At 46.3% G+C, this 16,199-nt stretch overlaps 1 protein-coding gene across 7 annotated transcripts in view; it reads right to left on the bottom strand.

The window, feature by feature from the left end:
• R3HDM2 (R3H domain containing 2) overlaps positions 1-16,199 on the bottom strand; it is a 38,691-nt gene that overhangs the window by 9,208 nt on the left and 13,284 nt on the right. For 6 of the 7 annotated variants that reach the window (XM_030468104.1, XM_030468110.1, XM_030468109.1 and 3 more), the window contains exons 2-12: positions 10,414-10,612; positions 9,974-10,015; positions 8,885-8,971; positions 8,121-8,247; positions 7,342-7,420; positions 6,509-6,568; positions 5,582-5,722; positions 5,101-5,209; positions 3,736-3,831; positions 2,821-2,852; positions 1,148-1,380 (exon numbers count right to left, since the gene is read on the bottom strand). In XM_030468104.1, coding sequence (XP_030323964.1) covers positions 1,148-1,380; positions 2,821-2,852; positions 3,736-3,831; positions 5,101-5,209; positions 5,582-5,722; positions 6,509-6,568; positions 7,342-7,420; positions 8,121-8,247; positions 8,885-8,971; positions 9,974-10,015; positions 10,414-10,612 — 1,205 coding nt within the window. Of the gene's footprint in view, positions 1-1,147; positions 1,381-2,669; positions 2,724-2,820; positions 2,853-3,735; positions 3,832-5,100; positions 5,210-5,581; positions 5,723-6,508; positions 6,569-7,341; positions 7,421-8,120; positions 8,248-8,884; positions 8,972-9,973; positions 10,016-10,413; positions 10,613-16,199 lie in introns of all 7 variants that reach the window. The other variant, XM_030468111.1, reaches the window with a different exon arrangement.

Here is a 16,199-nt window from a genome sequence, read left to right as displayed (position 1 = left end):
ATGATGAGAGGAAAAGAGCCCCAGAATCCCCAGCATTGCCTCCCCCACAGAATAAACTTGAGGATGTGGAGGGTGGTATTTTTTTTTTCCCCCCCAAGATACTTCATGCTTCACTTGCTATTATATAAAGCCTGGAGAGCAATTGGCTTCAGTTCCCAGAGGAAACCTGGAGGAAAAATACAGAAAATGCAAAAAAACCAAATCTTCTCTTGCTCTGCTTTGCACATGGTTGGGACAGACCCTTCAAATAACTGCTCCCATCAGTTGATGAATCAGTCCTGGAGGTGGTTGCAATAATCACAGTAAGTAGCAGCCCTTAGCACAATGGAAACATGGCCCCAAGAGATGATGTAGGCAAGTTCAAACTGCAAGATGAATGTGTGATTTCCATAGCCAACCTGGGTGCTAGAACAACAGCCTGTCTGCCTTTTAGATCCATCCCTTTTATCTGAAATGATTCTTGTGGAGCAATCTAATGACCCACAAGCACCAACCTACCTCCTCTTCCCAGTAAAATGACAGCTCTCATGTGTTGGGAGACTTGGTGCCTACCAGTGCAAACAGAACACTGGATTTTGCTCATGGATAGTACACAGTTGTAACCAGCTACCATGTGGCTTCTCAGTTATCACTGGACTGTCAAAATGAGATCAAAGATCTGTGCTGCCTCTTCCACAAATGCCTTTCACAAGCTGTTAGTTGAAAATAAAGGACCCTGCTCCCCTCTTAGAGAGGGGCTGGAGCTCTGTCAAGTGCAGCCAGCATCCTCTCAGGAAAGTGTTGTCTGTATCAGACTGCCAGTGATGCCCTGCAATAACATTCTTCATGCATGGGCTGCTCTTTGTGCTACCCAGATGGAAAGGAAGAACTGATCTGAAGCAAGCAAAGAGACTTGGGACCCTAATCCTGTTTGGTGCTTGAGTTCCAGAGTACTGGACTAAACAATGTCCTTTGTCTTAGGTAAGTAAAGAGAGGGAAGGTCTGATGGTGAATATTGACCCAACAGGCATATCCCTCTCAGGTACACATCCAGATGATGCCAGCCATGTCCCAGTTTTAGGCAGAGTCTCTGCCCAGGGCATCATGAGCCCCAAACTGTGTTTGCTTGATGCCCTCTGGCAGAGGGGGTGCAGGAGCTGTACAGTACCTGCCCTGGAAGTTCTGCTGGCAGTGCTGCCTTTGCTACTCCCAATGCTGTCCCCCCTGGTCAGGATGGAGATGCCACTGAAGCTGCTGGCTTTGGTAACTGGTGGTCTCAGGTTACGGATGGAACCATCTGAGTCTGTGCTGCTCCACGGCCGAGGCTCCAGGGATTTGATCTCACTTTCTGTGCTGCTCTGGCGACTGCTGGAGGCCCGGGTCAAAGTCTCTCTGTTGCCCCTGCAGAAATCAAGAGGAGTCAGATGGGACCTCCAGAGGAAAGGGGCAGCAGCAGGACTGCCACGTTGACCACAACGAGGTCACTCCTCATGACATGAAAGTTTTAATTTAAGAGTGAAAAGTTGAGCCCTTGGTTGGGTCTTATTTCCATCGCATGGGAAACAGAACTCTGAGGCTGTATTTGATCTACCAGTTAAACCTTAGGGTACTTTATGTTGTTTTGTGTTCATTAAAGGGTCTTCTATTCATGAAATAGTCTTTAAGTAAAAAGCCCACTCAGCACCTGGCTCTGTGCCACACACGTGTAGGGATGTGACAGCAAACAAACACCCTGGGTGTCACAGCTTTGCCTGGGTGAGCACTGTGAAGACCCAGAGGCTGCTGCTCTTCCTTGGCATGTGTGGAGAGCTGGCTCCTGGCCCATTTTCCCTTAGCCAGATCCCAGCCTGTCTGAGATGCCAGCAGGGTCAGACCACTTGCTGAAGCCCTCCTGGTCTCAGTATTAGCAGAGGTCTTGAGACAGGCTGGAGACCAAGATCTTGTGAGACCACTTTCCACACCAGCCTCAGAAATGCTTTCTACACGATGGGACAGAGCTCTGCTCAGAGCTGTGCTCCCTCTGACCACCCTCCCTCAGCCCCAGGCCAAGCCTGACCACACCTGGACTTTATGGAGTCCCAGACAAAACATCCCAAGCAGTGAGCTTGGTTTATCAGCCCAGATAAAGGCTTTCCTTGGTGAGGAATGGTGAGGAAGGCAACACTGGAAGAGATGCTCATTTAATGCTGCAGCTCCATGAAAGTGTGGAGGGGAAAAGATAAGACTTGGAAGGAACTGCTGAGGTGATGTCCCAAGCTGCTGGGAGCATGTAAGAGCAAAAGAAAATGTGTCTCTTGGAAAAACAGTCCAATACATAGTTACATCCTTAAAGATGAGCACACTCTGGTTGATATGGAAGCCTGAGACACTTCACTGTCCCCATGAAGTAATCCAGACCTTATAATCAGAGATTAGGGACAACCCCACCTTATCTGAACACTGGTTCTGTCACTGCAAGGGCTTTCCCATCCTTCTTGCAAATGCTTTGAAAACTGCTGGAATCCTCTGTTTTCCCAATTCATCCCTGCCATTCCCACCTGCCACCCCTTATATTTCAACTGATGAATCAGCAATAAAGGACTCAGAAACTGATGTTGCAAAAAATACGACTGGAATAACTTCACAAACAGCCATGCATGGGGCAAACTGATTCAGCAGGACAATGTACAAAGTAGGTCACACAGAGATACCTAAAAATCTGCCTCCGTTTTTGAGAACTAGAAGAAAAGGCTTCTTTGGAGATTCTGTCGGTTAACATCAGAAAAAAAGCATCATTATAGAGTCATGCAGTTCCTCTGCAGAGAAAAGCAGAGACACAAGTGTCTGCTGACCAGTACTAACCTGCTGTCAGTGAGATATCCATTCTGCCCACTCTGGAAGCACGGGTAAAACATGGAGATGGGAAGGAAAGAAAAGGGAGACTTAGTAATTTTGAGAGCAGCAAACCCAGTGAATTTCAAAGCAAAGAGGAGCAAAGGGTTAATAGTATGGAAGTCAGACACACTTTGTGCTGAGTGCCAGATTCATGGTCACTCAGGAGTGCTGCTGAGCCTTCAGCACACCAACCCCATCCTGTCCCCCAGCTTTCCATCCAGGCCCATTAGGAACCTTTCCTGATAGCTCTGACCCTGAGATCTCACAAGAGTTTGAAAATCTGAGTCCTCAGCTCCCTCCTTTGTTGCTCTAAGGCAGCTCTGTTGATGGAACAATCAAAGCCAAACATACAAGGGTCCTTTGCTAAAGGCAGGCACAATTATCAGAGCCATGAAAAAAAGGCAAGAAGGCTCAAAGCCAGCTCAGCCCACCCTGTAGTGGACACCTCTGCCTCTGAAGTCAGATGCAAAGCAGTGTCACAGCCCAGGAACACAAAGCCATGACCACAAATCACTCCTGGTCAGGAGGTCAAAGCTGCAGCACCAGAGAGATGCATGGGGAAACAGCTTTCAGGTCCATAAGTTTATTATCTTGCTGGGCAGCAAAGAGCAGAACTGCCTCCTCTCTGAGTCCCCAAACATCTCTTGCCCCCCAAACGAGGCAATTTAGAGAAGGAGCAGAGTGGGGACTGAAGGTGTGGCTCCTCTATCCCGTTGTCTTAGATATTTTTTTTAGGAGCTGGACTTCAATGGTAGACACCAAGAACTCTGGGGAAATTTGTAGAAAAGGGTATGATGAGATCTGACTGCTTAGCATACTCAAGGACACCCTCTGCCACAGAATTCCAGGAGGGTACCTGGCAAGCAAGGCATCCAAACTCACCTCTCGTGCAAATATCCGCTCCCTGACCCGCTGATATTCCTCCTCTCTCTCCTCTATGGATTTGCTCCTTCTCCCATCCTGCAAGGGGAGTCTGATCTGAAGGGACAAACACATCTCAGTTGCCAATGGGACCAGGGGCACAGTCAGCTGCTGGTATTTTTACGTAGTGGATGTGGAGTAGGGAGGGTGTGCACAACAATCAGGTGCAACAACACAGCCTCTGCCTTTGAGCCTACCTGCTGGGCACCTATGTCTAGAGATGAATATTCTGAAGGTCTAAGTGCACCCCACCTCTTGGATTAAGCAAAACCACTCTGCCTGATCTCTGCTTGATTGAGAAAGGACAGATGAGGAATATCAGCATGTCTAGAGATGAACATTCTGGAGGTCTAAGTGCACCCCACCTCCTGGATTAAGCACAATCACTCTGCCTGAACTCTGCTTGATCGAGAAAGGACAGATGAGGGATATCAGCATGTGCTGCTGAAAGACAGTCTGTTGCCAGGGATCAAAAAGCTAAAGGCTTTTTTCTACTTTTCCACTCTTTGGAGCATCTGCCAATACAGCAAACTCCTGCTCAGTCCCAGAGTCTCTGCTTCGTGGGTGGCTGCATCACCTGCAGAGTGCCAGCATGGAGAAACCAGAACCTGATACTGCAATGACCAAGATTTAAGTTCAGAAACACCACCCAAAGCAAGGGACAGGGGTATGTTGGGGTGATGTAAAGATGGGAGCTGTAAGAGCAAAGAGAATGAGATCCTCAGCTGAAGAGGTCTCCAACCTCTTGCCCTGTTTTTGATGTTCAAGTTTCTGTCTGACAGAGGCTGGGAAAACAGTCACAATATGGCTCTCTTTGCAGCTCTGCAAATATGGGTGTGGTGCCACCTGTGACAGACTGAAGGCAGCCAGAGATTCAGGAGGGTTTTTAGTTCTGATGACTGGCAGTGCTGCTGAGCTCCAAGTGTTTCATTTTGCCCATGGTTTCCTTCCAGCAGCACTGTGAGGTCCTGATGACTTCACAGCTTGAGTCACTGCAAGCTCCTGGGAGGAGTGGGAGAGATGCTTGGCAACACTTAACCCTGGGACATTTCCAAGAAAACTTTAGCAAAAGGCTTCACCTTCAAGCCTGGCCCATACACTAGTCAATATTCAGGGTACAGTAAATAAGTGCCCCCCAAAGAACCCATGCAAATTCTTCATGATATTTTGCAGTATATGGTAAAGTTTTCATGCTATATCTAGATGCAGCTGCTTGAACAGGGGTGGAAGCTGCTCCAGGAAATCCAGAAGAAATTTAGAGTTGTTCTCATGTTAGAAAACTCACATTTTCACAAAGTCTGCAGCTACCCCACTGCCACTCCTTACCTGATTATCATCTCGGTCCATGCTGGTATCATCTCGTTTTAAGATAAACCTCTGTGGGAACTCTGCATTCTTCTCATCTTTGATGTGCTCAGAGAACCTCTGCTCAGGGCTGCAGGAAGAACCAGCCCTTGTCAGAAAGGCAAAACTGGGCACAGAGCTGTTTTCATAGAAACACTGCTTGGGGAGGGAGTGAGAGGGTGTGAAAAGATGTTTGTTTGCATTAAATCTCTCCTCTGTCTGATGGCAACAAGATTTCCTGCCCATTCTCTGAGAAACAGAGCTAGGAAGGGCTCACAATACATAAACTTAGGACTGGAAGACTTCTTGCAAATATATAAATTTAGGACTAGAAGGGGACCTGGTGGCAAAATAGTGGTGTGGAATCCAGGCTGCTCTGGATCAGCTCAAGGCTCTGTGTCTGGGGGACATGCAGGGAAGGGGATGCCAGCCCAGTTTTCTCCCTCCCTCCCTCCCCCCTTACATTCGTGTGTTACTGGTCTTGTTGATAATCACTGCCTTCCCAGTTTGGTCAACGTTATGGTCCATGCCAAAGTAGGCAGCTACCCGGTGCAGCAGCATCCTGTGGTAAGAGGTCATCTGAGGGAACTTCTTAAACTGATTGCTGAGAAGAAGGGAGAAAGCACTGGAATTTAGAAAGCATCAAAATAATCTGACACCAAAAGAGAGAGCAAGGCCAGAGATGCCTTAAGCAAGCCCAGAACACAGAATCATAGATTGGAAGGGACCTTAAAGATCATCTAGATCCAACCCTCCTGCCATGGGCAGGGACACCACTAGATCAGGTTGCTCAAAGCCCCATCCAACCTGGCCTTGAACACTTCCAGATCAGAGCATGTCACCTTTCCAAGAAGTTGGCCAAGCCTCAAGTGCTCCTTCTTACACTGAGCATGTCCATGGCCTTAACACTTCTCTGCCAGACAGAGTTAGGCTGCTCCAAGGGCTGAAGCTAAAAGTGCCTTTTCTGAAACACACCAACTTGTGCAGAAATGCACACCTGCTTCCAAGAAGGAACCAGAGCCAGAATTAGAACTCACACTGTGATTTCTCTGGTCATATTAGATAAAAGAGTTCTCAAGTTCTGCTGCAGACACCAATCCTATCTCACATTCTGGGATGTGAATCCTGCCCCTGGTTTCTCCACCCCCAATTTACACCAGGAAGAGCAGCACCATGGCACTAATCTCCTTCACAGTCAACATGGTGTGAAAGCAGCTGATACCCCATCATTTTAATACTCAGGAACCTTGTGTAAGGATAAAAGGAGGTGGAGAATGTACAAAAGGCTCCTAAACAGTGTGTCCAAAAGACACTTCCTTCTCCCTGAGTGCCCAAGCTCCCAAACTGCTACAAACCTCTTCCACATGACACTAAGTTGATGACCACTTACTTGTTATCACTAATGAATTCCAGAATCTCCTGTTCTAACTTTAGCAGCATCATTCTGTCCCTGTTAAGAAGACAAAAAGGAAAAGGCCACCTTTAGGGATAATGAAACTTTCTCTGCTTGGTATCTCCCTTCCTGCAACAAAGGAAAATCACAAATACCTGGAGCAAGCAACACTATTAACAAGGCTTCACACATCCTCCACAGGAATGAACTAAAAAACTCCACATTTTTTTTCACATATGGTAAATTAATTGACAGATTTTTTTTTTCACTTTGAAGCTGTTAGTTTGCTAACAGAACTTGGCTTTTGGTAACTCTGAATCTCTGCTCTGCTGGAAGCTCCAATGGTAGAGACTCCAGCTTTGTCATTCCTCTGGCAGCACTTGGCTTGATTACATTTATTACTGCCACAGCAGCACTTCCTTTGGAAGTTGATGTTTGACAATCATTTATAGAAAGGGTTTTAAAGCAATCAAGATTCCTTCCTGCTTGCATTCAAACAAATGATTTTTCCTCTTTTTCTCTCTCCACAACACACAATTATGTGTTTTGATTGACTGCAGTACATAAAATTAAAAGTTGTGCTTTTTGGTTTTATAATACCCCACCTCTAGTAATGCTCTCTGAATTCCAAGACATAAAATACAACTTCCAGGTACTTTCTGTAGCTGCTACACTCCCCCTCCTCCCAAGATACATGAATACATCCATACATATACATGCACACACACAAATACCATGGATTTTTGATTGACTAATCAAAGAAACATTAGTTGAGAGCTACTCCCTCCCTTCACTCCATCAGCAAGTTGAGTTACTGATGAGGGACCTACCGTGGGTTTTTTTTCAGTGTATTTACTAAAAATTCATGCAAATCTATTCCAGTGGAGTCTGTATATTCCTGGCTGGAATCTGAAACAACAACAGCAGCAGAACAAATTAACAAACCACTGCAATAGAATACACTGAATGGAGGAGGTGTGTGTCTTAAGCACAAGGATGATGTCCCCACAGAGCTGGGAGAAGAAATTCAGCCTCATTTTCAGCACCAGTTACTCAGGACAGGAAGAAAATCCCACTTTGTACAGAGCTGCAAAGGTTGGGACCCAGATCACCTGGGCTCAAGTCCAGTTTCTGGCAAAGGCTCTGAATGCAACCTCTGGGTCAAGTTTCTCCTTCCCTGAACCTGCAGCAGTGCAGAGCTGCTGTCTGTACGAGGTTTTCAGGTGCTCACCAGATTCAGTGTTTTATCTTTTAGCCCTTTTTATGCCCCAAATCATACACACAGGATCACACAGCAAAAGCTTAGCTCACCTTGCACTGTGCCACCTGGGGCAGATTTTATAAAATCAAATCTAAACAGAAAGCAGAAGCCTCTACAGGAAATCTCCTTGGCATTGTATCTGCACACTTAAAAAGCCACCAGCTCATTATAAACTGGGCTGGAAGGCTGCAAGGCTGTTGGGGCACAATCCAGTGGTTCTAAACCCAATAAATTCCCATCCAGCCATCAGCAGGGATAACTCCTCTGCTTCCAACATCTGTATCACTGGCCAGAAGAATCCTCAAAGTGAGGAAGAGAGGACTTGCCCTGTTTAAACAAGCACCTGACCTCGAGACAGCATTCTCCTTGGTGCCTTGTCTTTATTCTTGTCTTTTTCTTCTTTTTCAGCCCCATCTTTGGTGGACTTTTCCTCTTCCTTGTCGGAGGGGCAGCTAACGTGCAACTGAATGATATCCTGGAACAAAACAAACCAGGCTGGTCTGAGTCACTTGGACACTCCCTGGAATCCCTGCCATGGCTGGAGATGCTGGCAGCTGAGAAAAGCATCACAGAAAAGGCAGGGGATTCAGGTTACAGATCTGAGACATTTCAGAGGAGGCCCTGTTCTAAAAGCAGACAAAGCAGTCTCTCTCCCCTCCCTATAAGAAGCCTTTGGCAGGCTTTGTGGGGATTCTCAACAACATTTGTCAGTGCTGCAAACCTCCCTTCCCTGGCTCACATCAGAATCTAAGTCACATGCTTGGTAAAATGCTATTTTGGAGTCAGGAGTGCTTAAGGTGAGGTAGGTCCTGCACCATTTCACTAAGACTCCACAATCTAACCTGGAAAGAGAAAGGACACAGGGAGAAAACACAGCAAGAAGTACATGTGGTGGTTGCTCTGCCATATCTGGGGTTTTCCTTTGAGTTTTCAGTGAGTTGATGCAGAAAGTTCCTTGCAAGAGAAAGGTGCAGATAAGAGCACTGCTTGCAGACTTCCTCCAAAGCTTCTTTGAAAAATTCTTGCTTCTCAGAAGCACAAGCTCAGTGTGCTGGACAAGATGTGTATTTTCTGGGCTTCCACACTCTGTTTTTTTCTCATTCTAGGCCTACCTGGGATTCCAGCAGCCCATCTACAAAGGGGCCAGATGATTCTTCACAAACAGCCAAACTCCTGACCAGTTTAAGCTTGGAATTAGACTGGAAAAGGAAAAGAAAAGAGTATAGTTAAGACACCTCGACCAAAATTCATGCAGTCATTGTTAATTAAACCAAACGAGCTTCTTGTAGCAAACAGGATTATAGAAAGGCTTGGAGTCTTAGAGCAAAGAAGTTATTTTATTCCTTCAGTCTTTGATGAGGATTTGAACAACTCAATTTTTGGGTGTTCTCTGCCTTAATTCATGCACTCTTTAACTTCTTCAGCCAGAGCAATCCCAGCCTCTCCCCTCCTCACGTGGCAAGATTTCAATACATTAACAAAGGATAGAGGTGAAACCAATTGTTTTATTGCTTTTTTAAAGATGTAAAGTGAAAATTGTTACTGTTCTTAATTAAAAGGCTCTCATATCATTCACACCTCACCAGTCTAACCTGATTGCTTTGGTTATTTTGGGCTATGCAGTAGTGCTTATAGGGAACATGCTTAGAATAAAGCCTGCACTTTAAGGACTCTCAGCAAGTTGACTCACTTAAGTGACAAATAAGAAAAAAATGGATCAATGAGTCACATGAGATCCCAGGCAGGACCAAAAATATGGAGCAAGGTTTGAAGTGCACAGACTCATTCAGTATTTGGTTTGTTACCCCTTCCAGTTAAAAAGCAGAGCTAAGTAAAACTGTCAGGTTTTGCATAGGGCCCTTTATCTTCAGGGAACACTCCCATGATGATGGCAATGTGCATGGCAGTGAACCCCAAACTTTTGCCAGTAGCATTTATAAGGAGACCACTTGTTCTAGAATGTTGTTTGTAGTCAAAACCTTGGAGTAAACATGTGATGTCACAGCCACCATGTGATTTTTTTCAAATTGATTTTTTTAAAAACTTTTCTTAACTTTAATCCCAGTTTTTCTTTGCAAAATTTGATAATAACTTTCCTGCCTGGAGACAAGAAAAGACTTGAGACTACCCTCCTAAGGTTTGGATCATAACTCAGCTCAGAATGGCCAAAAAGAAGGAGGAGATGTCAGAAGGGGTCATACCTTGGCTCTTTTTCTGGCATGTCCATGGGTTGAAGTTCGCCTCTGTGGAGAAAGGAAAAAGAAGGCAAAAAGATTAATCTGAATACACAAACTGTAAATGGTGGGTTTGCTGTGCAAGGCAGCACAACACTGAGCACAGAAAATGACTGAAGAAAACTTCTCCTAGCAATGGAAACATGAGCAACCAGGGAGATCTGGAGAGCTGCCCAGTCAGGCCCTATGTGGGCAAAAACTCCTTAAAAACCTCAAGTGGATTATTCCCAGTTCAACCTGGGATCACAGGGATACAGGTGGAGGTGCATGACACACTTCCCAGTGGGAAAACCATTCCCACTGGGAATGGGAAAAGAAGTCTTTACCATTCCTGGGACACAGAGTGGATCTGCTCTGATTTTTTGTCAATCTGTCATCCCTACCTCCTGACAAACCCCCCCACTTACCTGAGATTCCTGGCGCACGCTGACCTCCTCCCCCCCATCCTTCTCCACCTCCTCCTTGCTTGGTGACCTGGATACATATTTGGTTTTGTTCACAGATTCCTCAACCACCTTTTTTTCTGACTCCTTCATTATTTCCAGAGACTCCTGTGTTGTGGTGCTGTTTGACATCTTCAGAGCCCTACAAGGCAGCACTGGACACCTAGCAGAAGAGGTGGAAGAATGGGGAGAAGAAAGTCAGAGGCTGGAAAGAATCTCTACCAGGAACACAAACTTTTGCACATATAGGGTTGTGACTTCTTTGGAACTCATCTTGTGTCCAAAGACCCCAAATTCCAAAGAAACCCATCCACTCATCTCCTGGGATGCAGCCCCTTCTGCACAAGGCTGGAGAGGACCTTGCAGGGGCTCCATAATTCTCATCAGGATTCTGAAGTCACCAGCAGGGCTGAACAAAGCCTTCAAGATAGAACAAGGTCCCCTCTCTGCCCTCTTAACTTCTTTCAAGTGAGGGAGAGACCAAGGGTAGTCCTAAAGATACCAAACATCCAGAGGCAGGTAATTCAATAGGTGAAAAAAAAAAACCCTCAAGCAACCAGAGGAGGTTTGTTCTTCCCCAGGACAATAAAATCTGCAGTTTTTTCTCCAAAACCCAGGCAGTCACCTCCTCACTGAGAAAACAGCCTCATACCCAAGATATTTACTGTTTCTTCCTGTGCAATCAATAAGGTAACCCCAGGTATGTTCTCTCCAGCTGCTATGGTGAGCTACAAGCTCAGGACAAGTGGGAGTCAAAGAAGAAACAGTCAAATTACAGACTAGAATGAAAAAAATAATTCTTCCTGACAAAGGTGCATTTAACAACTTCCTTTTGATTAGCAAGAACACAGGCAGCCCACAGGAGCCCCTGAAACCACCTCTGAATTAGAGCAGAACCCAGAGAGGGTAGCACCACGTTCCTCAGTCTGCTGCCAGGCTTCAACACGGTGAAAATGTCTCCTATCCATTCATCAAGTGAAGTGTTAATTCCAAACCAATTGTCTAGAATGGAAACTAACCCAGAGCAGGTGTCTTTGAGCTTGAGTGAGGGCAAAACCAGGTGAGGTACTGAGAAAAATGTTTGTAGAGACACAGCCTGTGCAGAACCCCTTGTACATCCCGAAGAGGAGGTTGGATAGAGACAGGATAAAAGCCTCTGGAGACAAGTTTCTAAAAAGGAGAAGCTTTAAATTTTTTGAGATGCTCAAACAAAAGGCCTGGGCACTGAAAAATACATCTGAGTTTTCACAATTTGCTTGATTAATGGCAGAAAAGGGCTGAAAGGGTCAGATCTTGTTATGGGCTCTGCGTGGGAACTGGCAGCAGCCGTGAACTAACTCAGACCTCATTCCCCTTTTATTTGTGGGGCTCCTGAACATAAAAAGGTGGATTTAACTCTTAGTGCAGCTCCTGGAATCAGCTCCAAACTCAGACACAGAAATTGAGAGCACACAACCCACTGCTTCCTACACGGGTGCCAGTGAGGATGGGACAGGAAAGGAGGAAGTTACAGCCACCTGAGCTTTCCCCCACACCTCCCAACTTCCAGATTTAGGATGAGCAATAAGACTCAGTCCCAGATGGGAGAATGACTTCCAAGTGTCTGCATGGTCGCAAGAGCCAGGGGGAGGAGAGGGTAAGAGCACCCAATCTGCTCTTCTGAACACATCCTTGCACTGCATGGACCCCTTGCACCCCAATCACACTGAAGCATCCCTGCAGGAAGCAGCTTCCCCTCAGGCAGCACTGAAGGATCCATCCTCCAGCTCTGAGGGGCTGGCTTGCATCCCAGCAGCCTGGGGATCCAGCACTTGCTGCCAAGAGGATCTGCAGCTGAGCTCCCAGATTTGCAGCAAGGATGCTGCATGGGGTGGTGAGAGCTCACCTGAGAGGGCTGTGTTCTGCTGCCATGCCTCCAGCAGGAAGGAGAAAAGGAAAAAGGGATCACTTCCTTAATTTCCACACCAGCATCCTTAGTGGCAGCCTGGATTATGCAGGGGGTGAAGCTGCTAAAACTGTTTCAGCCCAAAATGTTCCAGCCTTATGTCCAGGCCAGGGACCTGGCTTGGAAAAAAGGATCTGTAGCAGATTTAGGGAAGGTTGGCAAGAGGAGGGACCAGCTGCACAAATGACACTTACCTAAAGAGGGAATTTCTTACCTAAAGGGGAAACTTCTTACCCAAAGGGGGGAATTCTGCACTAAAATAAAGGAGGAGGTTTTGTGCAGCTCATTCTCTTTGCAAGAGCCACCCCATAACAGGTTTTTACCCTCATGCCCAGCACCTGAGTCACATTTGAGAAGGGTGATGGGCACTTTTCTCATTGTACTGCAATGTAACTTTGGTCCCACAACAAAAGTCACGTGCCATTTGTTTCCCTCTCCTTTTGTAAAAAATGACAGCTCAGAGCCACTGAATTGATGTGTGCAGGATGCCCCCTCCTGATGAAGCTTCCCAGTCCTCCAGGATCTCTCCCTGCACATAAAAGTTAAAGAAAATCTGTGCACTGCTGGTGCCTTTCTCCATAGCAATGTTTTCTAGAGGAGGTTTCCCTTCTGTATGAATGAATCAGCCCTGCTCCCCCAGGACAGATGCTGGATGCAGTGAGGGGGTGGCAGACATGATCTGCTGTGACAGACAGTGGCTTGCAGAAAAAAAAACCCAAAAAGTGGAAGTTCAGAGGACTTGATGGGGTGGGTGGGACTGAGCTGTGCTGTGCCAGGGAGATGAAAAAATTACGTATTTGCAACGTTAAGGAAATCACAAAATCTGTGTTGGAAAAGGAAACGAGGGAACAACAGGAGGTGGCTGAGCTGCCACTGGGTTTTTGGGGTTTTTTTTTCTGGTTTGGGAGGTTGGCAAAGTCACCAGGGCAGTTGAGGCAGTGAGAGTGCAAACACTTCGTGCATGCTGGCCACGAGCCAGGTGAAGGGCTAAGCCAGGACAGATTTACATCCAAAGGGATCATTGAATTCCACCTCTGCTGCCTTCTTGCTCCATGCAGGCAGCAGCTGGTTCTGGTTAGGCAGGGAATAAAACAAAAAAAAACTTTTGCACTTGCAGCTAGGATGGATTCAGCAGCAAATATGAGAAGAGCAGGAAGCCTGCTGCTAAACAGACTCCCTTCCTGGCCTTGTTTCTCAGAGTACAGCCCCACTCCTTGGAGATAAATGAGGGTGCAAAGGAGACATATGGCTGCTTGGCTGCAGCTGCAAACACACAAGCTACTGTGCTGGAGAAAGCAACTCATCCCTCCATGCAAGGGAATTAAAGTATAAAGTATATTTTCAGGGGGACAGGAAATGAGTGTGAGTGGGCTCCACGTTCTCAGCCCCTGCCCAAAATCCTGAGCACTGAGAGAACAGGGCAGGAAGAGCTGGCCCAGCTCCAGGTAGGTTTCCCATTGCAAGTGGCAGTGAAAATCACCAAACCAGCCTGAAAAAGGAGAAAAGCAGTGGCCTTTTCCCAGTGTCTGAGGCTTTCACTTCACTCTGTGTAAGGTTTCAGTATCAGCATCATATATGGCTGAGCATCTCCTGCAAGGTTAAATGATGATGCTCTCAGGAACCATTTGCTCATTGGCTTCCAGGGCAGCCAACCAGAATTGCAGCTCCATGGCAACAGGCTCTATCACCACGAGCAACCAGACAAGTTTGGGACGTGATGGAAGATTCACCCTCACTCCTCTTCCCCAACACAGCAGCTGTGGAACAAGGTTTTCACAGGAAAAAGTGGAGGCGGTGAGGTGGAGAGGGTGCTGCAGATTTCAGGCATTAAAACCTCCTCAGTTCTACCAAACCAGGCTGCACAGTCCTCCCCATCTGCACCAAGGGGGCTCCAAGAGATGCTTTTGTCTTCTCCTTTTCTCCCAGGGCACAGCAGTTGGTAAAAGTGCACCTAAGAGATGCAACAAGAGGCTGTAATGAAAAGGTTTATAAGTAAAACCAACAAAGACCATGTAGCTGCTGAAAAATCTCCCTCCCAGGCTCCATCTGGGCTCCCAGACTGCTCTGCAAAATAGAAGCAGCCTGCACCAACACTGCTGACTGGGGCATTCCCAGCATCTCCTAAAAAGTCTGCAGGCTCAGCCTGAAAAAAAAAAAAAAAAAAAAAGAGGTGAAAAGACTTTGGAGCCCACTCCCTTTTCTCTCCTGCTGGAAGAAAAGAGCTCCCTAGCAGAGGTAACAGCTCTAAGTAGAACAAGCACCTATTTTAGGAAGAGAGCCCTGAAACCTCACTCAGAAACACTCATAACCTGCAACTGTCTCAGGCAATGAAGCAACAATTCTCCTCTTTTTTATTACCAGTCGAAGAGAGGGGTTTAATTCCTCACTATCAGATACATCTGACAAAAACCCAAAGCAACAGGAGGCCAGAGGTATTTGGCTGCAGAGTGCACAGACTCCCAGTGCTTAGTCACTGCTTTAAATCTTAATCTCCACCCCCACATTACATCAAAGAGGTGAAATTGTGATGCAGATGGAAGGGTTTGACTTCAGGTGGAAAGGGGGGAAATAACCATATGTGAACAAGGCAACAGAAAATGCAGGTGAGACAGAAACTCTTCTAACTGTGGTGGTCAGGGTTTGTGTCTCTGGCTGAAACGTAGGAATTGGAGCCTAGAGAAGGGATGTGACCCTAAAGCTTTTCTTCATTTCCAGCACCTTTTAAAAAGCTGCTTACCAGTACAGGTGCAGTCAGCCCCATTAAAGGCACAATAGCCAGGAGGTTTGTCATGGGAAACATCTGAACTACCACCATGGTGATAGCTTCTCAGTTCTATGGTACACTCATGGATTTCATTATGCAGAACATCTCAAACCACAAGACAATTCCAGGAGGAAGAAAACCAACCAGTTGTTACCACTCTCAGTCAATGCAAACACTAAACTCAGAATAGGTGTCAACCTGCTCTTCCTGTACTCCCAAAAGAGTGACATAATTGGTGTCAAGACTGCCCAAATCCTCTTCATGTGACACAGGGGTATCAAAAGGGGCAGAACAATCAAGCTGGGTTGGCATTTGAGGAAAGAGAGACCCAAAAAGACAGAGCACACTTCACCTGGGGAGAAACAGAAGATGCTGTTGAACCACATCTGACACATGAATGTCTCCAGGTGCCTACCACGTGCTCTGGAGTTGTTAATCTGGTGCCTGTTGTGTTGATATTCAGCCTCTTGAGGAAGGAAAAAGAATTTCCTCCCTTCCAGATCAAAAGGCCAAACTAGGGTTTTTTTGTGGGTTTTTTTTTTTTATGCAACTGAAATTGCAAGCTTGCACATCAGAGATGGCTGAATTTCAGTAGCAAATGGAGTAACTTCCATTCATGACACAGCCCTGAGCCTTCAGAATGGAAGATGGAAGGATTCCCTATTACTGGAGTACCCCAGCATACTCAGCACATGTCCTGCCACCCCCAGGTGTGATGCTCAGAACCATCCCTGAACCAACACAGAGGGAAGAAATAACTCAAGAGGGGCTCACAACAAACAGCATAGTGACAAAGAAAGAGTTTTTTCACCCCATGCTGATTAGGTGTAAAAGCAAGAGGAAGAGTTGCCATATGCCTGGTGGGGACCTTCAATGCAGAGTTGACCAATGTGCTCAGAAAATCCAGCTTGATTGTTTGCATGTTCATCAGGTCCTTTTTTTTTTCACTCCCAAGCAGCCTGTCTGCTCTGCAGAGTCAGAGCTCCCATTTCAATTCTGTTCTGAAAAGTTGACAGCACAGAAAGAAGGCAAGCATTGGAT

This window comes from Calypte anna, chromosome 33, assembly GCF_003957555.1.
Source record: "Calypte anna isolate BGI_N300 chromosome 33, bCalAnn1_v1.p, whole genome shotgun sequence".
NCBI lineage: Eukaryota > Metazoa > Chordata > Aves > Apodiformes > Trochilidae > Calypte > Calypte anna.
Note: the sequence above shows the minus strand (reverse complement) of the source record. Positions and strands in the feature narration are given on the sequence as shown.